Raw genomic sequence first — 24465 nt, 5'->3', positions numbered from 1 at the left:
ATTTAGCCTATACACAGTAGAATAAATGTATTACAATATTGTTTATATTTTTGCAGGGCAATATACAGCAAGTGACATAGATCATTTCTTATTTATAAGGGTGTCATAGTTTGTTGTTGCTTAGCATTATTTATATTCTATTACTTTTCTATAGTGAAATGTATTTGATCATATATTTGCATACCAATAAAGCATTCAAAACCGACTTATTATTACACAGTCCCTCTAATATTGTCAGTATGCACAGGCAACGGAAACTGTCACAACGCCTCCCTGACCTCCCTTGACACAGGCAATTCTAGTGTCAGACACACTTGTCAAAAACATCAGAAGCAATTGTGAAAAGTGACAGCAACACCTGACATTGAAATGGAAACACACAACACAAAGAGCAGCTTTGATTAGTTATTTTTTATTTTTTTGTGATGGTAAAGTACAATACAAATCTTAAATTGTCAGCCTATAACAGATGGAGTTTTCCAGCTCCAATCCCCAAATCTGCATCAGAGCTGTGCTTTATCCATGGTGAACAGTTGAACATATTATATATCTAATGTTAATTAACAGCATCTGAGGAGACGTTTTCAGACCCAGTACAAAAACCCTTATCCAATATGAGAGTAAGAAAATAAATATAATCTTTGTTCTATTAAACGCTTTGCTCTTACTAAAGAAGGACAACAATGAGAAAACATTCCTAAATGTTCTCTCACTCATTCAGTCAATCTCAATAGGTCAGTTTAAAATAAATCCCAATAAGATCTGACCATGATGGAGAAAACTGGCAGCAGCTATGCAAGTACAGAGGCCTCAGTCACACACATGATCTCTGGCTTTCTCTCACTCCCACACAGTTATCAATCTGATGGAACAACAAACTTCTTTCCTCATGATGATTCAGAGACTAACATGACAACAACTGACGCCCCAATTCCCCAGTGACCTCTTGTCAGTCATCATGTAGCCCTAGGGCCAGTAACACAGGAAGGCCTGCTCCAAGGATGAGAGTGAGGCTTTCCAGGACCCCCAGGCCCCCTTGTTGGTGGGCTCCTGCACCAGCATGATGGAGGTGAGGGGAGTGCTGCTGCCTTTTGCTGCTTATCTCAGGGAGTACATGCACTGTGGCCACATAGAGGAAGGTGCCGGCTGAGAAGAGCATTCCCACACCTGTAGTACTAAGGCGGTGCTGGGATGAGCCACCAGTCTGCAGAGAAAGAACAGAGATATAATCACTAGTTGTATTTATGTTACAAGGTGTCTGTCCATTATAGAGAAACTGCATTGTATTTAATTATGATAACCAATTCTGAGAGACTGAATATTTAGTTGCTTCTCACTGCATTCAAGATGAAGTAAGTACTGATGGCAATTATGGGTGCTGCAGCTGAGAAGGCCAACAGATGCTTCTGGATCTGCCTCTTTTCTAAGCCTGCATGCATCAAAAATGAGACCAAACCAAACGCTGCAGGAGCCTGAGAGACAAAAATAGAATGAGTGTAATCTTAGAGAGGAGGAGAGTGGGAGGGAAAGGGAGGGAAGGCTCTAAGAGTTCTGCAAGAACAATATAAACCATCCACATATTGCTTGAAAAACCCATTGTGTTCTATGATGGTGTTAGTTCACAGTGAAAAGTAGTTAACCCAGTGGACACTCACCTTGTGCAGAATCACAGCAAAAAACACAATCACTTGAATTGTGACTTGAGAGGAAGCCACGGCTGCACCTAGAGCTACACCGTCAGCTACAGGCAGGGAATGGAAACAATATGATCACAACACTGCATGTACTACATACCTCTGCTTTGCTTAATCTCAAACACTTTCACTCAAAATACACTGTATGAGGTTATAATGAACCATCTCCTTTTTGTCACAAACAACATTCCATCGCCCTAGTATGAAATATGTGAAATCTCTTAGAGTGAGCATCACATGATGAGTCACATGAGAACGATCAGAACAGCTCAAAGGCTAAGTAGGGAATTTTGCTTGTAAACTGATACAGACAGTAACTGAAAGTTCCACACTCCTCAGCATGTTTTCTTTTAACTTGTATGTTGAGTTGGACTCCATTGTGCTACGTGTGTTTTGTGAGTGACTGTGCGGGTACCTGCAGCATGAATGACCAGCCCCAGTGTAGCTGTGATACTGCTGCTGTTGGACATGCCAGTCCGTGGGTCTAGAATGAGAACAAATTCAAACAACTGTTAACCTGTGCAATATAACATATGGGTATATGATAACAAAGGTTTGGAAGGGAGAGAAGACCTAGCTGTTGTATAGGGAGAGGATATATGGACACAAAGTAACTTGCCATGTATGGAGCAGTAGCTACCAATCTGATCTACCACAAACATGAGGGTGAAGCCAACCACTAAGGACACCCCAATAAAGAAGCGAGGTGGGAAGCCTTTCACTGAGGGTGGCTCCTGGGACTGACTTGCATCGCTGGTGTTCTGATTGTTGGCTGGTTCAACAAAGCAGGATGAGGCTGCAGAGACAATATGGAGAAAATTGGGTCCCTTTTTGAGCATGGCCATTTGTCTACATGCTCACACCACTTCTACAAGTCATTATGTAACTTCCTACCCATCCACAGATTCATTATAGAACTCCAGCTGTGAATTGTTGGAGCTGTGAAACATGGGTTTCGTAGACATCTCACACATTTCACACAGCATAAATTAGATCACGAGTTGATTTTCTAAGAAGGCTTTATTCTGAAGTGCTTTCATACAGTGTATGTCTTTGTACTAAGCAGCATCAATCTTCATTCACAAAACCATCCCTCCCCCGTTGAGCCTTCCTCTGGTGGTGTGGTGGGAATAAACATAAATTACAGAGGGGTTTGGGGTTGCATAATGCATTAACAGCAGCTAGTTCTTTAAGCTCCATTTGTTCATACAGACATTTCCATACCAACAGTTGGCAAGCCAACTCTAGCACTAGTGCATTCATGTTGCTATTCCATTTACTAGATGGGGCTAAACTCTGATAAACAAAATAGGCATGGTTCTACAGTTTAATTTCGCAAATTATTTAGGATAGTTGGACTACACCCCTCACCTCTCCATGACTCCTCCAGTAACTCCACCCCTTCTGGAATGACGATAGCCAGTGCTGTCCCACAGAGGAGTCCTGCCCCTAGCACAGTGACAAACTGCAGTCTTTGCTGGGAGCAAGAGGAATATACAGTATGTTACATATATAACACATTATATGGCAATGCTTTTAATGTTGACAGGCACATTTAGCTGTAACAAAGCTGTAGTGTCATAACTGTTGCGTACACTATGGTAATTGTCACCATCATATTCCCAGATTATGAATGATATTCCATGTTTCCATAAAATTATTCGCTGATGCTATAGAAGTCTCGTCACAGATTGGGGGGATGTGGTGGGGAGGGGATGTGGTGATTTGTGCCTATAATCTGTGACTCGATTACTACAACATCGAAATGTAAAACAGTAGTAAATCTAGTCACAAATGGGGCTATATCAAACAGTGTGTTTTTTTTAACGTTTCAAATGTATGTAGTCTACAGAACCACATTTGAGGAATGCATGGGATAAGAGGAAAACGCTACAGAAACCTTACCTCAGAAAGTTTAATCAGAAGTGGAATCAATCCCAATAGAAAACATCCCAAAAACATTGCAAGGGATATCAAAATAATCGCTATTGCCTCGTCCATGACGAAAGTGAAGTCTGTCATCTGTCTGTCATCATCTGGCTGTACCCTACCAAATACGCAACACTTCCAGCTGTGCTTCCAAACACTTGGAAGAACTTCACATGATAAAATAATGCTGGGCACAAGAAACTTGCCTGCGTGTCCCTTTCCACGTCGCCCAAGACGCCTAGCGTCAGAAAACAGAACTGCTTTGAGACATTACAATAAACGTTATTGAATAAGGTATTGTTCTTTGGTCATATCAGGTGTAATCTCGTGCACCGATCAGTCATTACCTTTTAAGAAGGCCTGTAGAATAGACAATATATCGTTCTTTGTTTTTCATGAACAAGGGAATTATATATTTTACAATTTCTAATAAATTGCTTCAGTCAAATCAAATTAATATGAGAAACACATGGGTTTTAAATAGGGCTGTACAGATTAATCGCTTAAATGAACAGATTAAAACAAATAATTCTATAGTGGTATAATTATTTCTTAAATAAGAATCAACTAATTGTTTTTATCGACTGACATCCCTCGTTTTAAACACATTTTGACATTCCCTTGCCCTATTGGTCAGGGCATGCCACACACACACACACACACACACACACACGAATGAACAATCTATGTTTTGTCAAGAATAATATTACACACAGTGCCCTAGTATAAAATATAATGAATCTCAAATCAAAGTTTTGATTAAATACCGATTTTATTGTTCAAAGAACTGGAGGAAATGTACAGATACATCTGTTATACAGACAGCCCTTTGAGAGGAATAGGGGAGCAGGAGACATTGTCAAGCAAACAACGATTCTGCCATTGTTATTCCTATGCTATCTAGCAAAAGGCAGACAACTAAAAAAGACAAAGCAAACAAATCAGACATTCAAATTTGAGACTGCTGAGTGAACTGTACAAATTAATGGGAAACAATTTCTGCTTTATACACAGATAGCCTGTTTGCAGTTCCACCGTCTACAATATAGACCATACAATCTCTTGTGGGGGAAAAAAGGTTAAAAGATAAAATATCTTAGCATAGGCTTATGCTTGATTTATGACACTGCACAAAATACACATGCAAGATATTGGTGTAAATAGACCAACTGTCAACTTCATGGTCCACATTTGTACAAGGTGAAGTGGCCCTGTACTAGAATTTGCTTTCACAACTCTTAGTAGGCACAGCTACAGGACCTACGCTATTCTGGAACATGTTAACCGTCAGCTTGTGTGGAGTACTTTTAACTCTTACTTTTAACGCTTTCAATTGTATCTTTTCGGAGGGCATGGGAAACAAATTGATTACATTCATAAGCATTTTGTTAGGTGATTTACAAAATCTGTACTTTCTCCTTCAGAACAGGAGATAGAGTATGCATGTTAATATTCTTAGAAACATTCCGTTTCATACATTTGACAAGTACAGTATCAAAGAAACTTGCATGAGGAAAGATAGCTCAGATGGGTCATCATAAAATCACCTTGTCATGCCTAAGAGAACACCAAATCGAATGGAGTCATCAAACAACAGTTATCTACACACCATAACGTACAAGGGATAATCAAACAAACAAAGGCATATCACAATTCAGCATCATCATGTTTCTATCACACCCACAAAATGTATGAGGAGATGCAGTATATCCTCATTAATGTTAAGTGGCAATCATATCTGAAAAAGTGAAATTAGTGCATATTTCCCACAATGGTTTTATGAGCAGCTAAAAAACAGATCCTTTACATTAAGACCCAAAATCATAACTTTTCTTTCACCTCATAGCTATAGGCTGCTATAACTGCCATTGCATTACTTACTTATAATTACAATATCTGTGTCTGTGTCAAATGGGCCATACTCATAGGGCTGTCTTTGTCAGAAAATAAAAATGAAACTCCTTACACAAATTGAATGGCTTACAATAAAAGAAAGATTGATAAATCCTGAGTGAGTTCATTATTATACAGACACTACAATAAGATGTGTTACTTGATCTATGCATATCTTTTCCTTGGCTACTGCATGAGCCTAACTGAGATCACATTAAAAGCTGCTCAATATGGTCATGTGACTACCCAAATTAGTGGTAAGAAAACTCTCAAGGAAATGTCTATTTTTTTTTATTTAACCATAAAGTGAAACCAAGACTTGAACAGAAGTGAAACTATATCTAAATGACAACTGTGATAGACATCTATGCTCTGTCAGAGGCATCACTTTGGATGAAACAAAGCTAGTCACTGGTTATGTAAATGGAATGTAGAGTTGGAAAAACACACTTGACTATTCCATGATAACTGAAGAAAAGGTTACAAAATAAACAAATAATGGATAAGTTATCATCCATTTCAGTTTTCACAGATGATCAGATTTTGTAGTAATTGATAGCATTGTTCAACAACCTGAACAATTAGATTAAAATATCAGCAACTAAAACCATCTTATTGCAAGACTCATTTTAGTGCAGTGTCCTAAACTGTGATAACCTTTCCATACAACCATACATGATGACATACCCCATACACAATACAGCACTCCATGTGAGAAATGGCAATTGGGAAATTGTAACAATGCTCAATGATCATTTGAACTGTTCTGCTACGTGTCTCACTCAAGTCAGGTTATCATCAAATAGTCATACAGTATGTACAGTATTACCCTATACCTAAATCAATCTGAGCCTGTCTAGATGGGGCACACATGTTGAAGTTAGTAGAGAGGACAAACTAGCTCATCCAGTGTGGAAAACATATTCAAACAAACAGTGAAATCTTTTGACAGTGACATAAACACCAAAACAAAGAGGTTTGTATGAGAACTTGAAGAACAGGCCAGTCAGGGCAGAGCCTGCTTACAGAGAGGAGAGGCCTGAGTTAACAGGTCACAGGCCAAGACAAGCAGTAACGCTGTCTTATACAGAGCCCTGCCACAGAGAACTAGGACACAGGTGGGCACCCACATCAGCTTTCAGGGCTTGTCCTTTCGGGGCACTGGAGTGCCTTTAACACCTTTGAGCTCGAACTGGAGCAGCAGTCCAACAGTGGCCCAGACACTGAGCAGTTGTTGAGGTACAGAGTGCCATCTATTTTTATCCACAGTTTAGGGGGATATCGAAATCTATTTCAGTTTTTAGACTAACTTGAAATACCATGCCTAAAAATAAATACCATTAAAAAAATGCTATTTTACAAATCCAGAGTTTTGTTGCTGTACAACATCAAAAAGTGTCCAAAGCTAAACAAAAGCAAACTGTGAGGAGTGTTAGTTTTGGAGTGTGGTCAACAGCCTTAAACAGGGTTAGAACCTTCCAGAGACTTTCAGGGGTGGAAAGAGCAGATTATTGTGGACAATTCTTCTCCTGCTCTTCTTCTCTCTCATAAGCTCCTTATTCATCTACAGCCTCTAGTCCAGGAGATTAGGGGTGCAGGCAATGGATTATGGGAAATCCCTACACCCTCTGAAGCTCAAGGCATGCCTGACCATACTAAAACTCTAGCACACCAGACTCAAGTTTATGTGAGGGTAAAATACATGCCAAAACACCCCGCCAGAGTAGGGCACAGACAAATCAACCTTCTCCTTCGAGTGCAATAGTGTTAAGGAAATATAGATAGAAAGTTAGTCCCCCTGTATGACAAGGCAAATAGTCTTCTCCCCTTTTGTGCATCTCAGTGTGTTCCTGTGTGAGTTCTTATTCGATGTTTGAGTGTGCAACCTCAGTGTGCCATGTAAGCATTTGAAGTATGTTAGTGTCCTTGCTTTGCCGTCAGAGTGAATTCCTTTATGAAGTCATTGGAGTAGAGTTGCAGTGAAGCAGGTGGAGGAGTCCTTTAGAAGGTAGTGTTCCTGTGTTAGTGTAGAGTCCCTCCCCTTGGGTCTTTTAGTGGAGATGCCTTGTAGAGATGTTGATTCAGTCTGTAGCTTAATTCACAAATTCAGTGCGTCCAGTAGTCTCTCCCTGATTCAGACAGGCAGGCAGTGTTAGTGCCGCACCTCATTGGCAATGAGGCTGTCTTCTCCTGACTGGAAGTCCACCTCATTGAGGCTGTTTCTTACATTGGTAATTTCCTCGTCCTGCGAGGACCCCTGGCCATCGTCACCGCTGCCTGAGCCGACCTCGTCTGAATGTGGGTCCTGCAGCACCTGTGCAATGTACATCTGCTGGAAAAGAGCAGGAGAAGGGAAGGAAGAGGGTTTAGATTCACTCAGGTTCTAATTAATGGCAATAAAAAAAATGCCATTTTTTTTATTTTTATAATAATGGTGCCGCAATGAAAGCGCATAAGAGCCAGACACAGAGTGTACTCAGTTAAAGAAACTTACTGCTGACTTGTTGGAGGGGGAGGTGCGTACTGGGCGACCATTCTCCAACCCATCCACATCGTGGGCATCAATCTGTGGCAAAGAGATAAAGTAATGGTCTTGAGCAGCAGAATATTTACAGAGAAGAGTGTGGTCTTACTGAATTGTACAACTCTTAAACATCATAGATTAGGGTCCTCAAAGCATTGATATATTGTGCCACTAAGTAAGTAAGAGTCTGTCTGGTTACCTTGTAGTTGTGAGCACTGAGGTATTTAAAATGTCCGAAGCAGACATGGGAGAGGCAGACGATAATGGTGATAATCAGAACAATAAAGGTGAACATGGATGTGGGGGCCGAAAAACCTGGAAAAGAGAAGAATTAAAAGGTAATTAACATCGGAGGTATAACTGCACTTCACATAAGAATGACATGTGGTGTGGATCAGACAGACAGACAGACAGACAGACAGACAGAGAGAGAGAGAGAGAGAGAGAGATAGAGACCAATCAGGCCCTCAAGTGATTTGTGCAGAAAAAAAGGACAGATCAGCTTTGAAATGGGAAAAGATAGCAATTGTGTTCTATCTGAAAGCATTGCTTGCAAAATGTCTTCTCCTTTTTTTATTTCCCTCCCCTGATTGGAGGACATGAAAAAAAGTTGGATGACTAAGTACTTATAGCTGTTTATTGTACTTGGTAGGGTACATGTAATATAAAACATTTAAAATACAGTACATATGTCTATAGTTTCTTATTGATTGCTTGTAATGGAATTGTATAAATATATTGGTTCATTAATTATTCATTCTATTTTTAGTTCCAACCTTCAGATGTCCACCGATGAACCCATCTTGAAAATAAGGCATTCGTCTGAGTCTGTATAGGATACAGTAACACTGATATTGAGCTCTGTGGAAATGAGGCATTGTGTATAGGCTACTGTAATATTGAGGTATAGGCTACTGTAATATTGAGGTATAGGCTACTGTAATATTGAGTGTTGTAATAATATATATAACATAAATATAAAAAAGGCGCCGGTGCACAACAGTGGATATTTGTTTAGTTTTACAAATATATTATTTTCTCCAGTCCATGTGAGCTTGCATTTGGTCCAATGCGGCCTTCAACCAAAACCAAAAGTTTGACACCCCTGCTCTAGAGAACAGAAGCGTAACTTCACACGTCAGATGTAATGAGGTTTCATTGTTGAGTCAGACCCGCGTCACTACACAGTGCTACAATTTCCTGATGCACTGAAGGTTTTCCAGCACACTCAGCTTTGACTCCTGCTACTACCGGTCTACTAAACAACATACACTCACCACTGGGCAGGTTGTTTAGCACTCACACCTAATACTTACACTGAGAGCAGATTTCTTGCATGAATTATTACTTATGAAAGGTAATTGATGTCTTCAATATTAATCTACAATGTAGAAAATAGTAAAAATAAAGAAAAACCATTGAATGAGAAGATGTGTCCAAACTTTTGACTGGTACTGTACATACATACGTATATATTGAGTGAACTTGAGAACATACATTTTTTCCCATCATCATATTCTGCTTAAACCTTTTATATAAACTTCTGAAAAACCCAGGCTTTCATTTTATCCAGTGTGTTATGAGCAGTGCTAAGTGAGTCCTTTATTACATCATACTAGTTTCAACTGTCTAGCAAAGAGGATCATTTCCTGTTAATTAAAAGAAGCAACACAACATAAATTGGAACCTTATATAATACAAAATATTCAAGCCATATATTATATTGCTGCTGTGTGTAGAAAATCCAGTGTTGTGTTAACCTGTGTAGTCTCGCGTAGCCAAATCACATCGTTTTCATGCCTCCTTTGGAGGTCTGGAGAATTTTAGATAAGCCGATCTGGCCTGGATTGAACTGGACGGAGCGATGGGAGTATGTGTTCGCAATTTCATTGGATGTTTTACATTCCAAGAACCTTCCTCCAATGTATGTAGAATGGTTGCTTGTGGTTACGAGGAAAGCCTGGTCCCAACAAGGTTAACCTGTGTGTACTTGTCTTTACTTTGTTTGCAACTAAGATGGTAATGTTATCATTAGAATGTAGGACCTATCACCTAGGCCTATACCCAAATGCAAACCTAGGCTATTCTTCTAAAAGGAGTCCACTATAAGGTCCTCTCTGAAGAGTGAGCATTCAGCTGTTTGAGAGGTGTAAATCCTTAACAACCTTCCCAGTGTACGTTGTTTAGTAGACAATCAAACTGTACTGTAGCAGGAGTGAAAGCCGAGTGTGCTGGAAAACCTTGTCAGTGCATACAGTTCGATATAGACTTCTGCGGCTCAATTGAATTTCCTTTTTCGGCTATAAAATGTTACATACCACTTTTTTTTGCATTTAATTTCCAGGTATTTTTAATTAGAAGGTCTGATATTGACGTTAATTAACATGCACTCAATTTATGTAGTTAGTAATTTGCTCTACGCCAAATGGGGATTTCACATGTTCAGTTCACTGCACATTTATAGTGTTTATTTTTTTCCCAGTAACATGTTTTGGCACAGTCTGATCATCCACTTAATTGTAAAAGTTATATATGTATTCCCAATAAACACAGTGCATCACTCACACAGTTTTTTGTTGCCAAACTCTGTTATTTGTAATAATGATTCCTCCCAGCCCTCCCCAAGGCAAACTTGTGGTACGTTCCGCTCTCCTCACGTGGTGTCAACAAACCTGCGTCTGCTCAAGCTGCTGTGACAACAATAGAAGATCGTCTGATCTGTCTCTGAATTTAATAGATACTAGTAGCTAGTCATGTTAACTGATGAAGTAAATGATTGGTAATAAAATCTGTTTGTGTGACTTAAGCTGAATAACTCAATCAACACCCTATGACGAGTCTTTCTGCACAAGTAGCAACATCAATGATGGTCTTGTGGCAGCAGCTACAGCGTTCCAAGAATAGACACCTTTCAGAAGTTCTGCCTCATGTGACGTCATAAACTAAAAGCTAGATCCAGGGCCATTGTAAAACTGTTCACAGGCGTAGTTTGAATAAACACCATTGCAGATTGAGTAGTCATCATACTTCTAAACTAACTACTTTTAATAACGTTGCTGGGTGCTGTGTATGTTCAAATTGTGTTTGTGTGTGTGTGTGTTATTACTGCGAAGAAAGGTTTATGATCATTCCTAGGTAGCGCTACATCTGCTGTGAGACTGTGCAGCGAGCACACTTAAGACCACTGCCGATATGGTCCCTGTTATGGTGGGATGCCTTGCAGATAAAATTGATAATTGCCAACAACAGTAGATGGAATTTTTGCTTACATTAACTTACACTAACTACGAGTTAGTTGGTTGGCTATTGTTGTAAGCAATGGTTGTAACCTGGGAAGGGACTAGATAGAGTTGTGCAGGCTAGCTATGATGGCATTTGTTGTCATAGTAACATAATTACCTTCCAGTAGATTTTACAGTCCATTCGGTCCCATGTATTTGCATAAACATTTTTCCCATTGGGAAGGCGTAGTTGCAAAAGATGGATTTGAATGAAAACTGCCACATATTCAAACTTCTAGACATTTCGATGCACTGCTTTTTGTTTACTACCACATTTTGTAGTGGCATCTCGTTGTAAACAAATATGGATTATTTATTTAGTATTTGTCTGGAAAACCTTTGCTGTAAAAAATGCAAGATCTTTATGATATTTGTGCTATATTTAGTCCGTCACAACTTGAGTAGACATGCCAAACGGTTTTGAGAAATATTCAGTAACGGCGGAGAAATGATGATAGGCAAAACTGCCCTTTTCAATGCAAAGTGCAAGCAGTAAACATGTGTACAGTAAACATGTTGTCCCCCACAAATTATGCAGCGGGCCTCATGTGAAAAGTTATCGGAATGTGTAGTGCTTATTTAATTCATTAGCAGTTTTGCTTCTTACAGCCAACTGCATTTACTTGAAGACTGTCCACGGATTTGAGGTGGGCTAAAACGTGACCAGTGCATGTAGTGACTTGATTCATTTTCAAGGATTTTACAGGATTATTTCAAAACAGTCAATTGACCAAAAGGTGCGGCCTGAGGTACGCTCTCGTCTTTGCACACAATTATGACTTTTTTAATGATAACAACCTGTCACCTTAGACGCACCGTCACAAGATGAATCGGTGTCACCTCAAAACTCCTAAACAATCTCTATGACAAGACATCTATCACCATAGTTTTTGGGCCAATCAGTGTAATTTCTTAAATGCCGCATCTGAATGGAAAGATTCATTTCATCGCTGGAGGGACAATTAGGCTCATCTATGCACAAAATGCTCCATCCATCCATCAGAATCTAGCAGGCAGAGGTTGTTACGACCCATGGCCAGCAGGGGGAGCCCTCTTACCAGTGCGCATAGTGGAGAAGAACAGCAGCCAGAAGAGGCAGAGGATGGGGGCAGCTACCACTTGGTTGACAGCCCCAGAGTGGATCTTCTTGTCCAGTTTGGAGGGCAGGTAGGCGTAGTACATATTGTACCTGTCAGCCAGGTGCTTCAGGAGCATGTACATCAGCCCTGGAGGGAGGGAGGAGAGAGAGACACTTAGTGGACTAATCCTGTTCATCTCCTCCAGAAACCCTCATGCAGTGGTCCCATTCTCTGCAAGCACTCAGTCCCTTTTGTGTGCTATCACAGTATACTGTAGGCCTTTATGTCAGCAGACAGTCACCATGCAGAACTATAGCAGACCATTATCAGCAAACAGACATTAAGAGCCATGTAACAGCAAAGCTCACCAAAGGGGACAATGATTGGACAGACGATGCTGTAGGTCATGACGACAGTGAAGACGCACATCATCCAGGCGTAGGCAGCCCCAAACTGGAACTCATACGCTTGATGCTGCAGAGACACATGACATTTCCAGGATACACATTAGAACAGATCAGAACAGCATCAATTCAAGAAAAGAGTAGTGTGTTGGCGTCCTTGTTGTGGTGTGGTTTATCAGAACTGAGGTACAGTTAGCCAGCAGGAAGTGGGTGTTCAATGCTCACCCTCTTGACGTTTCGGCGCTCAGCAGCAGAGCGCGCCAGACAGAGCCGGATCATGTACATGAGCAGACCAGGAATCCTCAGCAGATCCATGGCATTACCGATGAACGCAGAGGCGATGACATAGTTCACGAAGAAAGCCCCATTGTCAGGGAGAAACACACACCTAGAGCAAATGGGAAGTCACCCCAACAACATTAGAGACAACAGCTTTCTCTAAAGGCCAATATTAAAACTAAACAATAGCCAAGAGTTGTTATGGTTGTGCCAGAGCAGATAATTGCAACGTGACAAGCAGAGAAAGATAAGACTGACAACTGAGATTACGGGCCAAAATGTGGCCACCTAGGACCACAGGTTCAAAGGTTGAGATACTGAAAGTATTTAAGAGATATATCTGTACAATGTTCAACACTTGCATAAGATATCCAATTCAATACATTTTAAAAATGAAACTGATAGACTGATGATTCACCATTTAGAAAGATCACACATCCAAAAATACTTAGCCCAGGTGCTAGGTTTCATTAATCTAAATGAATATGAGTGTTTTGAGTGTTGGTGTGATAATAGGTTTACAAGATGGTATTGATTAGTTGAAGCAATGCTTCTTACTCGAATCTCACTGTGGCATCTGCCAGGAATCTTTTGTCAAAAAGCCAACGGAAGAAAACGTCCAAACTGCAAAGTAAAAAAAACAATACAATCAAACTTAACATACACGTTTCATGTTTGATTTGACACTGCAGATACACCAAACAATCCATCAAGTTTTTAATCTAAATGAAAACATGTTTTGAGAGGTCTTTCTGTTCTCTGGTGAACAAAGACATGTAGTACCTGCTCAATCCCAGAGAGGGCAGCAACAGGACCATGAAGATAAGGAAGGTGTAGCATTTATGCATGGTGGTCCGGTTTTCTACTGACCTGTAGAGAGAAGAGTCATTACATAGATTTAACACTGTTATTGCTGTGCTGGGTGCTCGGTAGCAGAGAACATTCTAATATTTGGCAATGAGAATTCCAAAGAACAGGGTTTCAATGCACAGTGAGTGCTGTATGTGCTTAGTGAGTGACGTAGTACTGTCACTACAGTAAACATTGTGAATGTTTGTGAGAGTCGTACCGTGTCCAGTGGGCCTCGAAGAAGGCGGAGTAGTAGACAATGGTGGGGAGGAGGGCGGAGAAGGCCCACAACAGGAGGGTGGGGAAAAACTGGGTGACGATGGGGTTCTGGAGGACAGGAGGACAGGAGCAGAGGTGGGGGTGGGGTAGAGTGGTGGGAGATTACAGATTAAAAGTTAAGGTAAGGATTAGTACAGGCAGTCCACCTCCAGAGCTGTAGTGAGGGTAAGGCAAGCAGAACACTCACGTTTAGGTACTCCACTGGTTTGGTGACGTTGAACTTGTCCATGGTGGAGATGATGATGGCTGGCGTGGTGAGGAAGAAGAGCAGGAGGAAGAGGATGCAGTTGATGATGAAACAGCGAAGCCACCAGGAGAATCCTCCCACAGACAGATGCTCCCTGTGAGGAAAGGACAGCCAGTGATCCTTCACATAGGAGGGAGAATGACATAATAACATCCAACAGCTACAGTCCTAGCTGGATTGCAAGCTGATACTAGCACTCAGAAACTAGTTCATCAGCAGGAGGAAAAGTGGGTTGAAATCAAATCATACTACACCACAACACTTAGAGAGGTGAGACCTACATGCATCATAGGCAAAAAGATCAGGAATTAAGATAAAATCTCACAGGTCTCACAACAAATGTGAACACATGTTCTTACCAGTACACGTTCTGTGGGTCAGGGGCATAGCTGACGGTCCAGTTGTATGTGTGAAGGCTTGAGCTGACTGGGGAAGACTTGGGCTCCTGCTGACACTCACAGCCCTGACACTTACATGCATTAAAGTCCTTCAGGATTCTGAAGGGGAAAATACACCATCTTACTGGTCACTGATGCACCAAAACAATGAAATTCCAACTTGCACATTCCAATCGCACTCTCTCTAGTCTCTCTCTTTCTTTCTGGGAGCCAAACATACACACACTCACATGGCAGTCATCGCCTCGTTCTGGAATGTGACAAAGGCCATTCCTAAGGGTTTACTGTTGACCTTCTCTCTCTCCTTCTTGTACTCCTCCTTCAGTTTGGCCTCCAGCTTAGTGTAGTAACTCACAGCCTCTTCCTGAAGGCAGGACAGATAAGTCAAGTCAAGATCTCTGCACAACACACCACAGCCAGAGACCTTTCTCTTAAAGTAGTGTTATGGTGGTACTGTGAAGAGTTCAGGTAAGGTGTCAATTGAGGGTAGGTGTAGTACAGAATTTCTCACCTGCTCACAGCCCTTGATGACACAGCAGCACAGGTGTCCACAGGGCTTTGGGTTGATCATGGTGGAGATGTGTTCCTTGGACTCCAGGTCATTGAAGAACTTCTTACTGCGCTCAGTCTTCTTCCTGCACACAGCAACCATACCCATGTGACATGTACACTTGATTCACTTTAAACATGATACAAGACACGGTACAACAAACAGCAGGACACACACACACACACACACACGTCTTTACCTTTCCGAGTTCAGGTACATCAGCTTTGCTACATTGTAACAGATACGAGCTTCCAACACACAGCAGTTTTCATAGGCCTGTCTATAAGAGAGAAGAAAAGGAGAGGCAAAAGGAAAGAGGGAGAGTGAAAGATTAAATGAAGTGATGTACAAGGAATCTGTTTGCACAAGCTTTTTGTTTCTGCTTCAATTTATCCCCTGCAACAGGAGTACACTAGATCATGGGTGTGAAAAGTATCTCAGGAGCCTATTGTATTATGTCACAGCAGCCATTATAAGTATAAACAGTGACTGGTTTAGGCCTTGATAGTAAACAATCCATTTCCATTGAGTATATTTGTCATTTTCACAGTTTCAAAATGACTTTTTAGTGTGTGTGTGTGTGTGTGTGTATATATATATATATATGTATGTATACTGTATATACACTCACCAAACACTTTATTAGGAACACCTGTACACCTTGTCATGGTGGAGGTGGTGTAATGGTGTGGGGAATGTTTTCTTGGCACACTTTGGGCCCGTTAATATCAATCAATCATCGCTTGAATGCCACAGCCTATTTGAGTATTGTTGCTGTGCATCCCTTCATGGCCACAATTTACCCATCTTCTAATGGCTACTTCCAGCATGATAATGCACCACGTCACAAAGCAAAAGTCGTCTCAAACTGGTTTCATGAATATGACAATGAGTTCAGTGCTCTTCAGTGGCCTTCACTGTCACCAGATCTGAATCCAATAGAACACCTTTAGGATATGGTAGAACGGGAGATTCACAGCTTCAAAGTGCACCTGAAAAATCTGCAGGAATTGCGTGATGCAATCATGTCATCATGGACCAGAATCTCAAAGGAATGTTTCCAACATTTTGTGGAATCAATGCCATGAAGAATTGAGGCTGTTTTGAGAGCAGAGGGAGGCCCTACCCAGTACACACACACACACACACACACACACACACACACACAGACACACACACACCTCTCTCTATCCCTCTCTCCCTCCAGAGGTCTCTCTGTCTCACAGCTGTGGGCCCTGACTCACTGACATCTGCATGGATGGACTGGGCTACGGGAAAGAGGTATTTTTGGAGCATAAGAGCATGCTAGAGAAGAAATGAGATTTAGTTTAATACTATTTGGCCTAGCAGGAGGTGAGCCACCAGCTCTTCCCAGACCACCCTCCTGCCACATGACTCGCATAATCCCACTCATCTGGCTTCTATTAGGAACAATTACAGAGATAGGCCTGCCATTGTCTGGCCGGAGCCACATGGGTAGGGTCAAGACTGCAGCCTAACACAACTAGAGACATAGGTCATACAGAACACTGTAGGAGAGGGTACAGCCATGCAAATGGAGAATATGGAGAAGTGGAATTAAACGATTTACTTCCTGAAATGTGAAGTTTACTTCAGCCTTACAACTTCAATTGTGATAGATGGTGAAAAAGCACTTACTCAAAATGTTGCTTTATGTGTTTCTCCTCCGCATATTTGGAGATTCCATTAACAAATAATGTGCGTTTCACCTAAAAGAGAGAAGTAACATATAGATTTTTCACACTGATCTACACATATACCACTCTGAAAATAAAGAGCATCTTACAGTAAAAAAACAGGAGAGGATTGATATGGTGGAGTAGCACTGTGTGAAACACATTAAAGGGAGGCAGGTTGTCTGTGTGTGTGTCAGCCATCTGGTCAGGTCAGGGCCACCCACCAGGTCATCCTCTTTGTAGTGCATCTTGGAGGTGTGTCGTCTCATGCTGTACACCGTCAGTAACAGGTAGAGAAAAGCAAAGGTGGTGTGCAGCCACAGCAGGGTATTTCTGGGAAACAGCAACAGAGATACACACAGTTAGATACCAGTGAGATTCTGTCTTCAAATGGAATGGAAAAGTGGAATGAAAATGTTGAATTACTCACTTGGCATCTAAATTGGCTATAGTGGTTCGCCCAAAACTGTAGGCATTATTTTCTGTGGGAAGTTTAGGGGGGAAAAAATACAAGAGTCATTTAACTTCTTAGGAAGGCCTGGACAGTAACAAAGCAGAGAGGAGACATGTTTGATTACTGAGTCAAACTGGAACCGGTTATGCTATGCAGTGGTGGGTGGAATCACTTGCACATGTCTTTAGCGGAGGAGGTGGTCTCCGATACACTGGGAAAGTAGGCGTCACTCCGCCTTTGTGGGGGACACTGACTTGATATCCACATTAAACATCGGTGACATTTTGACTTAACCATAGAAAAATGCGGATGTGGTTCATTCCATAAATGAGAGGGCCAAAATGTGCCATTGGGGTCAAAATTTCAAAGTGGTTCAATACAGATAAAATAATATTTTACACACATTTTTTGTATGTAGCTTAGGATGTCTAGTTTCAGGAATACAAGTCATTATATGCAGAAGTTGTCCTAAGTTTGACAACATACATTACACACCTCATCCAAAACTACACATGTAAAATGGACACCAAAACACCATTACTCATTTTGTATGAGATTAATTTCAGAATTACATTAAAAACATCAAAACATCATGAAATATCAAGTAACAACAGAAGAAGGTGATCAATTCAGGTTTCTGTTTTTTGCGCAGGATACTTGAGAACAATGTCATCAAAAAAGAACCTGATGTAAGTTTCATATTATGGACTGGAAATCCAACCGCTCACACAATTAGATAAGAGCACAGGAAGACCGTGAGGGGGTGAGAGAAAGGGCGAGGGCGATAGAGTGACATAATGAGAGAAAGAAAAAACTTTGCGAGACACCTACAGATTTAATGTCATCAGAATCGTATTGGAAAACGTGTTGATAAGAAGCCAAAAGAGGAAGGCTGTGTCTGAGGTGAGGGACCACACGCCAATGAGTGTGTGTGTGTAGAAAAGAGAGGCAGGTGAGGATTCTATTCAAATAAGACCCAATAAGATCCCAATATTAATAAAGAAAATGTACTTTACCCCTGTATAAAGTGTACCCCCGATAGCCTATAACTACCTGTCGCAACAGGGGACAGAAAAGTGCTAAAGCTATTTTCTCCCGAACGCCTTAAACTTGCACTTTTGCTCATGGTGCATCACGTGCAGTAAGGCACAAGATAGTCAATTCTTGCTTGTCTTTTCGAAAATGTACTTCCAGTATTTATCTGATGAAAACTATTGCATCTTAACAAAATAGACAGACAAAATACGAAATAAAACAGCATAGATCACTATAGTGTTGGTACTATGATGATGACAATATTAATTGTTATTTTGTATGCTGAGGTGCTGTATTGGTAGAAAGGCATTTGATCACGCAAATTAAACAAATATGTGATTTAGTGGGACTAGTAGATCTGCCGTACCATCATAACATAAAAAGTGACACTGCTACAGTGAGCTTCAAAGGAACGCGTAACAAAGTGAAAAAGAAACACAGGAATGTCATAGTTCTACTTGGCATTTAGATGGTATAATTAAATTATGTATACTGATTAATAACACCATGAAATATGAAGGGAAAGACAAGCATAGTTTTATGTCACATGATTTTTCCTAAATATGTGAAAGCAGCAAGCCAGTACAAGGATGTACCAAGTGTTTTAAATTTCAATGCAATCACATAGAAAAAATTGCAAGTTACATATAAATGTCTTTGGAACAGCTCATGTACTATTACTACTATACCAATATACACCTTATCCCATCCTATAAAACAAAAGGAGTTGTATATAAAACTGTCAAGCAATCGGATGATGACGTTTCTAAGACTCTAAAAGACTGTTTTGAATGTACTGATAGGGAACTGTTCTCACAGAATGCCACGCTAGATGAGACTGTAGAGGCAGTGACTGACTATTCATTTTTGTGAGGAAAATATTGTTCCATCAAAGATAACAAAGGAGCTCAAAACTACACTAAGTGGGAAAAAGAGAGCCTTCCAATCAGGAGACAGAGCAGAGTCAAAACGAATCTAGATCAAGCTGAATAGACAAATGAAGGATGCAAAGACAGCATACAAAGAGAAAGCAGAAAATCTGTTTCAAGGGGGGCAGATGAGGGATGCTTGGAACGGAGTAAAGATACTCTCAGGTATAGCAACTAAGCAGAATGACCCTGGCCCTGAGTCTAAGGAACATTGTAGTCAGTTTGCTGATACTCTTAACATCTTTTACAGCAGATTTGATGAACATGATTTTACATGACCTCAGTGGGTTCGATACAAAGGCCAATGCAGTACCACCAAGACCATCTCTACTGGCTCACCACAAGACTCGGTGGTCTCTCCTGTGTTGTTCACACTCTACACAGATGACTGCAGCAGCAACTGTCCTGAGACCACCTTCATCAGGTGCTCAGATGACAGTGATTGTAGACACCTCCAACTCTGAGGACAAGCTCCAGTCAACTGTCAACCACAATGGTGTGAGGCAAATTTCCTGGACCTGAATGCAGAGAAGACAAAGGAAGTAGTCCACTTCAGACGAGCACCCCCCCTGAGGCACCTCACCATCGGAGCCAAAGCAATAGAAAGAGTGGAGGAGTATAAATATCTGGGTAGATTCACAGACAACAGACAATGTCAATGTGTGCATGCCAAGTGTCAGTCAACACTGTTCTTCCTCCGTAAGATAAGGAAACTGGATGTCAACCAGTCAGTACTGCAAGCATTTCACACCTGCATCATTGAGTCAGGACTGACCTTCAGCTTGGTTTGACTCTCACAACATCAAGAAAATAAAGCTGGATGGGGTGACACTAGAGGGGACCATTGGGAAACCACAAAGGACCCTGAAACATCTGTATAAGGAGCGGACAATCAAGAAAGGAGAACGCATAATGGCCCTTCCCTCACATCCTTTGAACCACCTGTTTGAAACCTTACTTACCCTTACTTTTAAAACTAAGAGACCCTTTAACAGCTTTGTGCTAACATCAGTTAGACTAATAAATGAAACAGCGCATCTTGGGACACAAACAGCATTAGTAGATGAAGAGCTGTTATTTTTACTAAATTTCTATTACTCTTGAAGCTTTAGCTGGACATGTGGCGTATAACATCCACTTTTACTGTTGTTCTATTGTTTAACTATTTGTTTGTTAATAACTTTGGTTATCATTTTTGATTCATTTAAATATGTTTGATTTTTGTTGTGTCTATTTTACTGTCTGTCATTTCATTGCTGGCAACTAGGAAAAATAGTTATCCTATTCTACTAATATTTCAATTCAGCAACAAAAAGGTTTTCAAGCAACCCATTGACACTACTAGCAGGAGTGGCTTTTGATGCAAGGGCAGAACAAGGATATTCAAATTAAGGTGATGATTTTCCTTTCCTAGTATTAAATGATGTTAATGAAACACATGCTTCATAAAAAGGCAGCACTTGCAAAAGGCTTTCAGTCACATGTGGGAAGAATTTTTTGACACTTTATCAAGCAATACTGAAATAGATTAGATCAGAATAAATTCCACTTTCCATTCATTCTTAGAGATTTTCAGCAAATTATATAACCCATGAGGATTCAAAATATAAACTAACTAAAATTGATTAACAACTGCAAAGTCCTAAAACTCAATGATCTGGAACAAAGGACATCCTTTGGATGGACACCTCACAGGTCACTATCCCAGTGGTGAAAGTCATTCTGATTAGTCCTGCCTTGATATCCATACTCACCCAATAGATTTCCTGAGAAGTTGACAGGCAGGACGATACCAACAGAGAGCACACCCACCACCACCAGCAAGCCAATTATGTGGCGCTGGAAGGACAGGTAGTGCACAGCATCCTCCCCACACTTCTCCCTGATCTCCTCATCCCTGTATAGAGCAGACTAACAGTCAGAGATTGACACCCATAATCACAATAACAGCAACACTAAAAGTAAAACATGGCCCCAATATTCTAACCCGATACAAATTGTCTTGGACTAGGGAGACTCACTTTATGCGAAAGATGGCTGTTAACCAGGAACAAAAGCCCTAAAGCGAGAGAGAGAGAGAGGGAGAGAGAGATCATGTAAAGACTTTCAGTTGTCAATCGCATTCAGTTGCCCCAACATACAGTGCCTATAGAAAGTCATCATACCCTGTGAAATCTTTACCTTTTGTCACATTACACCCTAGAAATCTATCTAAAATAAATCAAATCTAACGTGTTTGAGCTGTATGTACACATTATAACCCTCATCATCAAAGTGAAAATACATTTTTTAAATAATTCTGGACAATTATTAAAAATTAATTAGTGAAATACCTGGTTTGGTTAAGTGATCAGCCCCTTAGAGTATACCATTGTAAACTTACTCAGGTGCAACCAATCAACTTCCAGATCAAACACCAGGCTAATGGCCCCCCACCTGACATCAATAGTAGTGGTTTTGATTACTTCAGAATAAAACCAGCTGTTTCTTGAGGATTCCACTACTAGAAGTGCATGGTTCTGCAAAGAATTCACCATGGTTGGAAAAGTACTTTCAAAAGGCCTCCGGGATAAAGTTGTAGGAAGGCACAAGTTAGGTGAAGGCTACAAAAAGATTTTGAAGGCTTTAGCTATCCCTCTGAGTACCGTTCAGAGCATCATTGAAAAGTGGAAGGCGTATGGCACCACCAACACCTTGCCTAGATCAGGCCGTCCGTCCAAACTGGATGACCGAGCCAGGAGGACATTGATCAGAGAAGCTACCAAGAGGCCAAAGGCAACTTTGAAGGACTTACAAGTCTTTATGGCTGGGACTGGTCTGTCTGTGCATGTGACAACAATCTCACAAGCTTCACACAAAGCTGGCCTGTATGGCAGGGTAGCAAGAAAGAAGCCTTTTCTGAAAAAGTGCCACAGTCAGTCTCGTTTGTGCTATGCAAAAACACACCTGGAAGATTCTTTTGCCATGTGGAAAAAGGTTTTATGGTCAGACGAGACTAAGATTGAACTCCAAGCGCTATGTTTGCCGAAAAGCAAACACAGCACACCACCCAAAACACACCATACCTACTATGAAGCATGGTGGTGGCAACATTATGTTGTGCGGATGTTTCTCTTCAGCGGGGACTGGGCAATTGGTCAGGATTGAAGGGAAAATGGATGCTGCCAAGTACACCCAAATTCTTGAGGACAACTTGCGTCCCTCTGCTAGACAGCTGAAGATGGGCAGGTCACGACAACGATCCTAAACATACCGCCAAAAGAACAACGCAGTGGCTTAAGGATAGAAAGGTGAATGTCCTTGAGTGGCCAAGTCAGAGCCCTGACTTAAATCCGATGGATGGACTTGAAGAGAGCAGTCCATCTCCGCTCACCACGGAATTTGACTGAACTCGAACAATTCTGCAAGGAAGAATGGGCAAATATTCTCCAATCTAGGTGTGCAAAGCTAGTAGAGACATATCCAAACAGATTGATGGCTGTAATTGCAGCAAAAGGTGGCTCTACAAAGTATTAAATCAGGGGACTGATGACTTTTCCAACCCTGTTATTCTTGTTTTTCATTTTTTATACATTTTCAGAACTGTCGCCTTTTTTTTTCATTAGTTTGATGTTGTATGGCTAAATTTGTACATAAAGCTGGAAAAAGTTTTTTTTTTTTAATGGGTTTTGATTTCAGGCTGTACGACAAATATAGTAACTATTTCAAAGGGGTATGATGACTTTCTATAGGCACTGTACATAGTTAGGGATGACTCAGGTTAAGCCGAGGAAGTACTTACAGTGTCTCTCTGTTCAATGTCCACTGAGCTTGAGACAGAGGTCAGACGCTCGTAGCGCTCTGGTGTCTCCGACGTAATGGCTGAGGCCACACTGCACATATAACATTGAGATAGCATTAGCTTAGGACTCCCACAAACACAGTGAATTTCTGATGAGTAGATTGGGGGTGGTCATCAAATTGGTGTTGATATCACTGCAGTAACACAATTACCATTGTATTAACAGAGTAAGCACAGGGGTCAGACACACAGTTAGCCCTGAAATGGGCTGTAGAGGTTCACCATGTCCTGTGTCCACACTAAGGAATATGGAGACAGGGTTTGAGTTATATCCCATTCCAAGTCTTAAAAACAACATCCCACTACAATGAGGCATCACTTGCTAGAGCCGATTCTGTTTCTTCCATGCCTGATAGGTGCTTGGTGCAGGCTTGATTGGGGCTAAAACTCTGCACCCATAGCCTGGCCAAATCCAACAATCCTAATCTGGCCAATTGGGGAAGGGCTGTGTCAAAGATCAGGTACTGGAGATTCACATGTGCAATCAATTAGAACAATTAAAAAATAGCATTGGTGAGTGGCATAGCAGTGCAGAACCTGGTATAGAATTTGGATTAAACAAGCCCTGGCCAGTGGAGAACGTACATGGCTAAAAATGAATTTTGGCCCGACAACGCATGGCACCATTCTGGAAATTAGGCTATTGTGGCAATAGGCCAGAACCTCTACAGCCCCATTGCATGCAGTGTCAGGTATCTAGATACACAGAGACCTTGTGCTGAGACTATCAGATTAATCGTTGTTAGACAGAGATGGGAAAGCAAGGACCCACTAGTTCTAGAGAAAAGGGCGTTCAAAGAAACACAAAGGAAACCCAGTAGTCATGAATAGACCTAGACTTAGAGGAGTAACCCACCCAGCAGAGTTCAGGTCCTACTGCTCAAGCACTGGTACATAGAGGTTTTCAGACACAGTCTGACTAAACTAAAGATCAAAGCTCTCTTATCTTTACTTCATTAAATGGTCAGATGTGCGTTCCTTTTAGGGCTCAACTAAGAAGTAGGACCCGTGCTCTGCTGGATTCAAACCGTAAAACTTCATTAGAGGATGACGTCACCCAGAGCTCTTAGAGGTCTCTAATGGAATGAGGGGAGAAGAACCCA

The 24465-nt window shown here is 41.1% G+C and overlaps 2 protein-coding genes across 3 annotated transcripts in view; both read right to left on the bottom strand.

Moving 5' to 3' along the window:
- Nucleotides 1–422: 422 nt before the first annotated feature.
- LOC310822197 (zinc transporter ZIP9) lies at nucleotides 423–3785 on the bottom strand. The gene is made up of 7 exons (XM_083694548.1): nucleotides 3600–3785; nucleotides 3066–3171; nucleotides 2314–2490; nucleotides 2110–2178; nucleotides 1656–1741; nucleotides 1338–1472; nucleotides 423–1204 (listed from the first exon to the last, which is right to left on the bottom strand). Exons 1-7 carry the CDS (start codon nucleotides 3714–3716, stop codon nucleotides 950–952), a joined length of 945 nt encoding a protein of 314 aa, XP_083550674.1. The 5' UTR covers nucleotides 3717–3785; the 3' UTR covers nucleotides 423–949.
- Nucleotides 3786–4382: 597 nt separating this feature from the next.
- Nucleotides 4383–24465, bottom strand: part of LOC310823007 (CSC1-like protein 2) — a 32533-nt gene continuing 12450 nt past the window's right edge. The window contains exons 5-24 of one of the 2 annotated variants that reach the window (XM_083695649.1): nucleotides 23303–23393; nucleotides 21543–21580; nucleotides 21276–21418; nucleotides 17534–17585; nucleotides 17328–17436; nucleotides 17066–17136; nucleotides 15606–15686; nucleotides 15368–15491; nucleotides 15087–15220; nucleotides 14818–14955; nucleotides 14399–14552; nucleotides 14153–14259; nucleotides 13867–13953; nucleotides 13642–13707; nucleotides 13030–13192; nucleotides 12769–12874; nucleotides 12380–12547; nucleotides 8240–8355; nucleotides 8011–8082; nucleotides 4383–7848 (exon numbers count right to left, since the gene is read on the bottom strand). In XM_083695649.1, coding sequence (XP_083551775.1) covers nucleotides 7669–7848; nucleotides 8011–8082; nucleotides 8240–8355; nucleotides 12380–12547; nucleotides 12769–12874; nucleotides 13030–13192; nucleotides 13642–13707; nucleotides 13867–13953; nucleotides 14153–14259; nucleotides 14399–14552; nucleotides 14818–14955; nucleotides 15087–15220; nucleotides 15368–15491; nucleotides 15606–15686; nucleotides 17066–17136; nucleotides 17328–17436; nucleotides 17534–17585; nucleotides 21276–21418; nucleotides 21543–21580; nucleotides 23303–23393 — 2200 coding nt within the window. In that variant the 3' untranslated portion in view covers nucleotides 4383–7668. The remainder of the gene's footprint in view (nucleotides 7849–8010; nucleotides 8083–8239; nucleotides 8356–12379; nucleotides 12548–12768; nucleotides 12875–13029; nucleotides 13193–13641; nucleotides 13708–13866; nucleotides 13954–14152; nucleotides 14260–14398; nucleotides 14553–14817; nucleotides 14956–15086; nucleotides 15221–15367; nucleotides 15492–15605; nucleotides 15687–17065; nucleotides 17137–17327; nucleotides 17437–17533; nucleotides 17586–21275; nucleotides 21419–21542; nucleotides 21581–23302; nucleotides 23394–24465) is intronic. The other variant, XM_083695650.1, reaches the window with a different exon arrangement.

Source organism: Argentina silus (genome assembly GCF_951799395.1).
Source record: "Argentina silus genome assembly, chromosome: X".
Taxonomy (NCBI): domain Eukaryota; kingdom Metazoa; phylum Chordata; class Actinopteri; order Argentiniformes; family Argentinidae; genus Argentina; species Argentina silus.
Note: the sequence above shows the minus strand (reverse complement) of the source record. Positions and strands in the feature narration are given on the sequence as shown.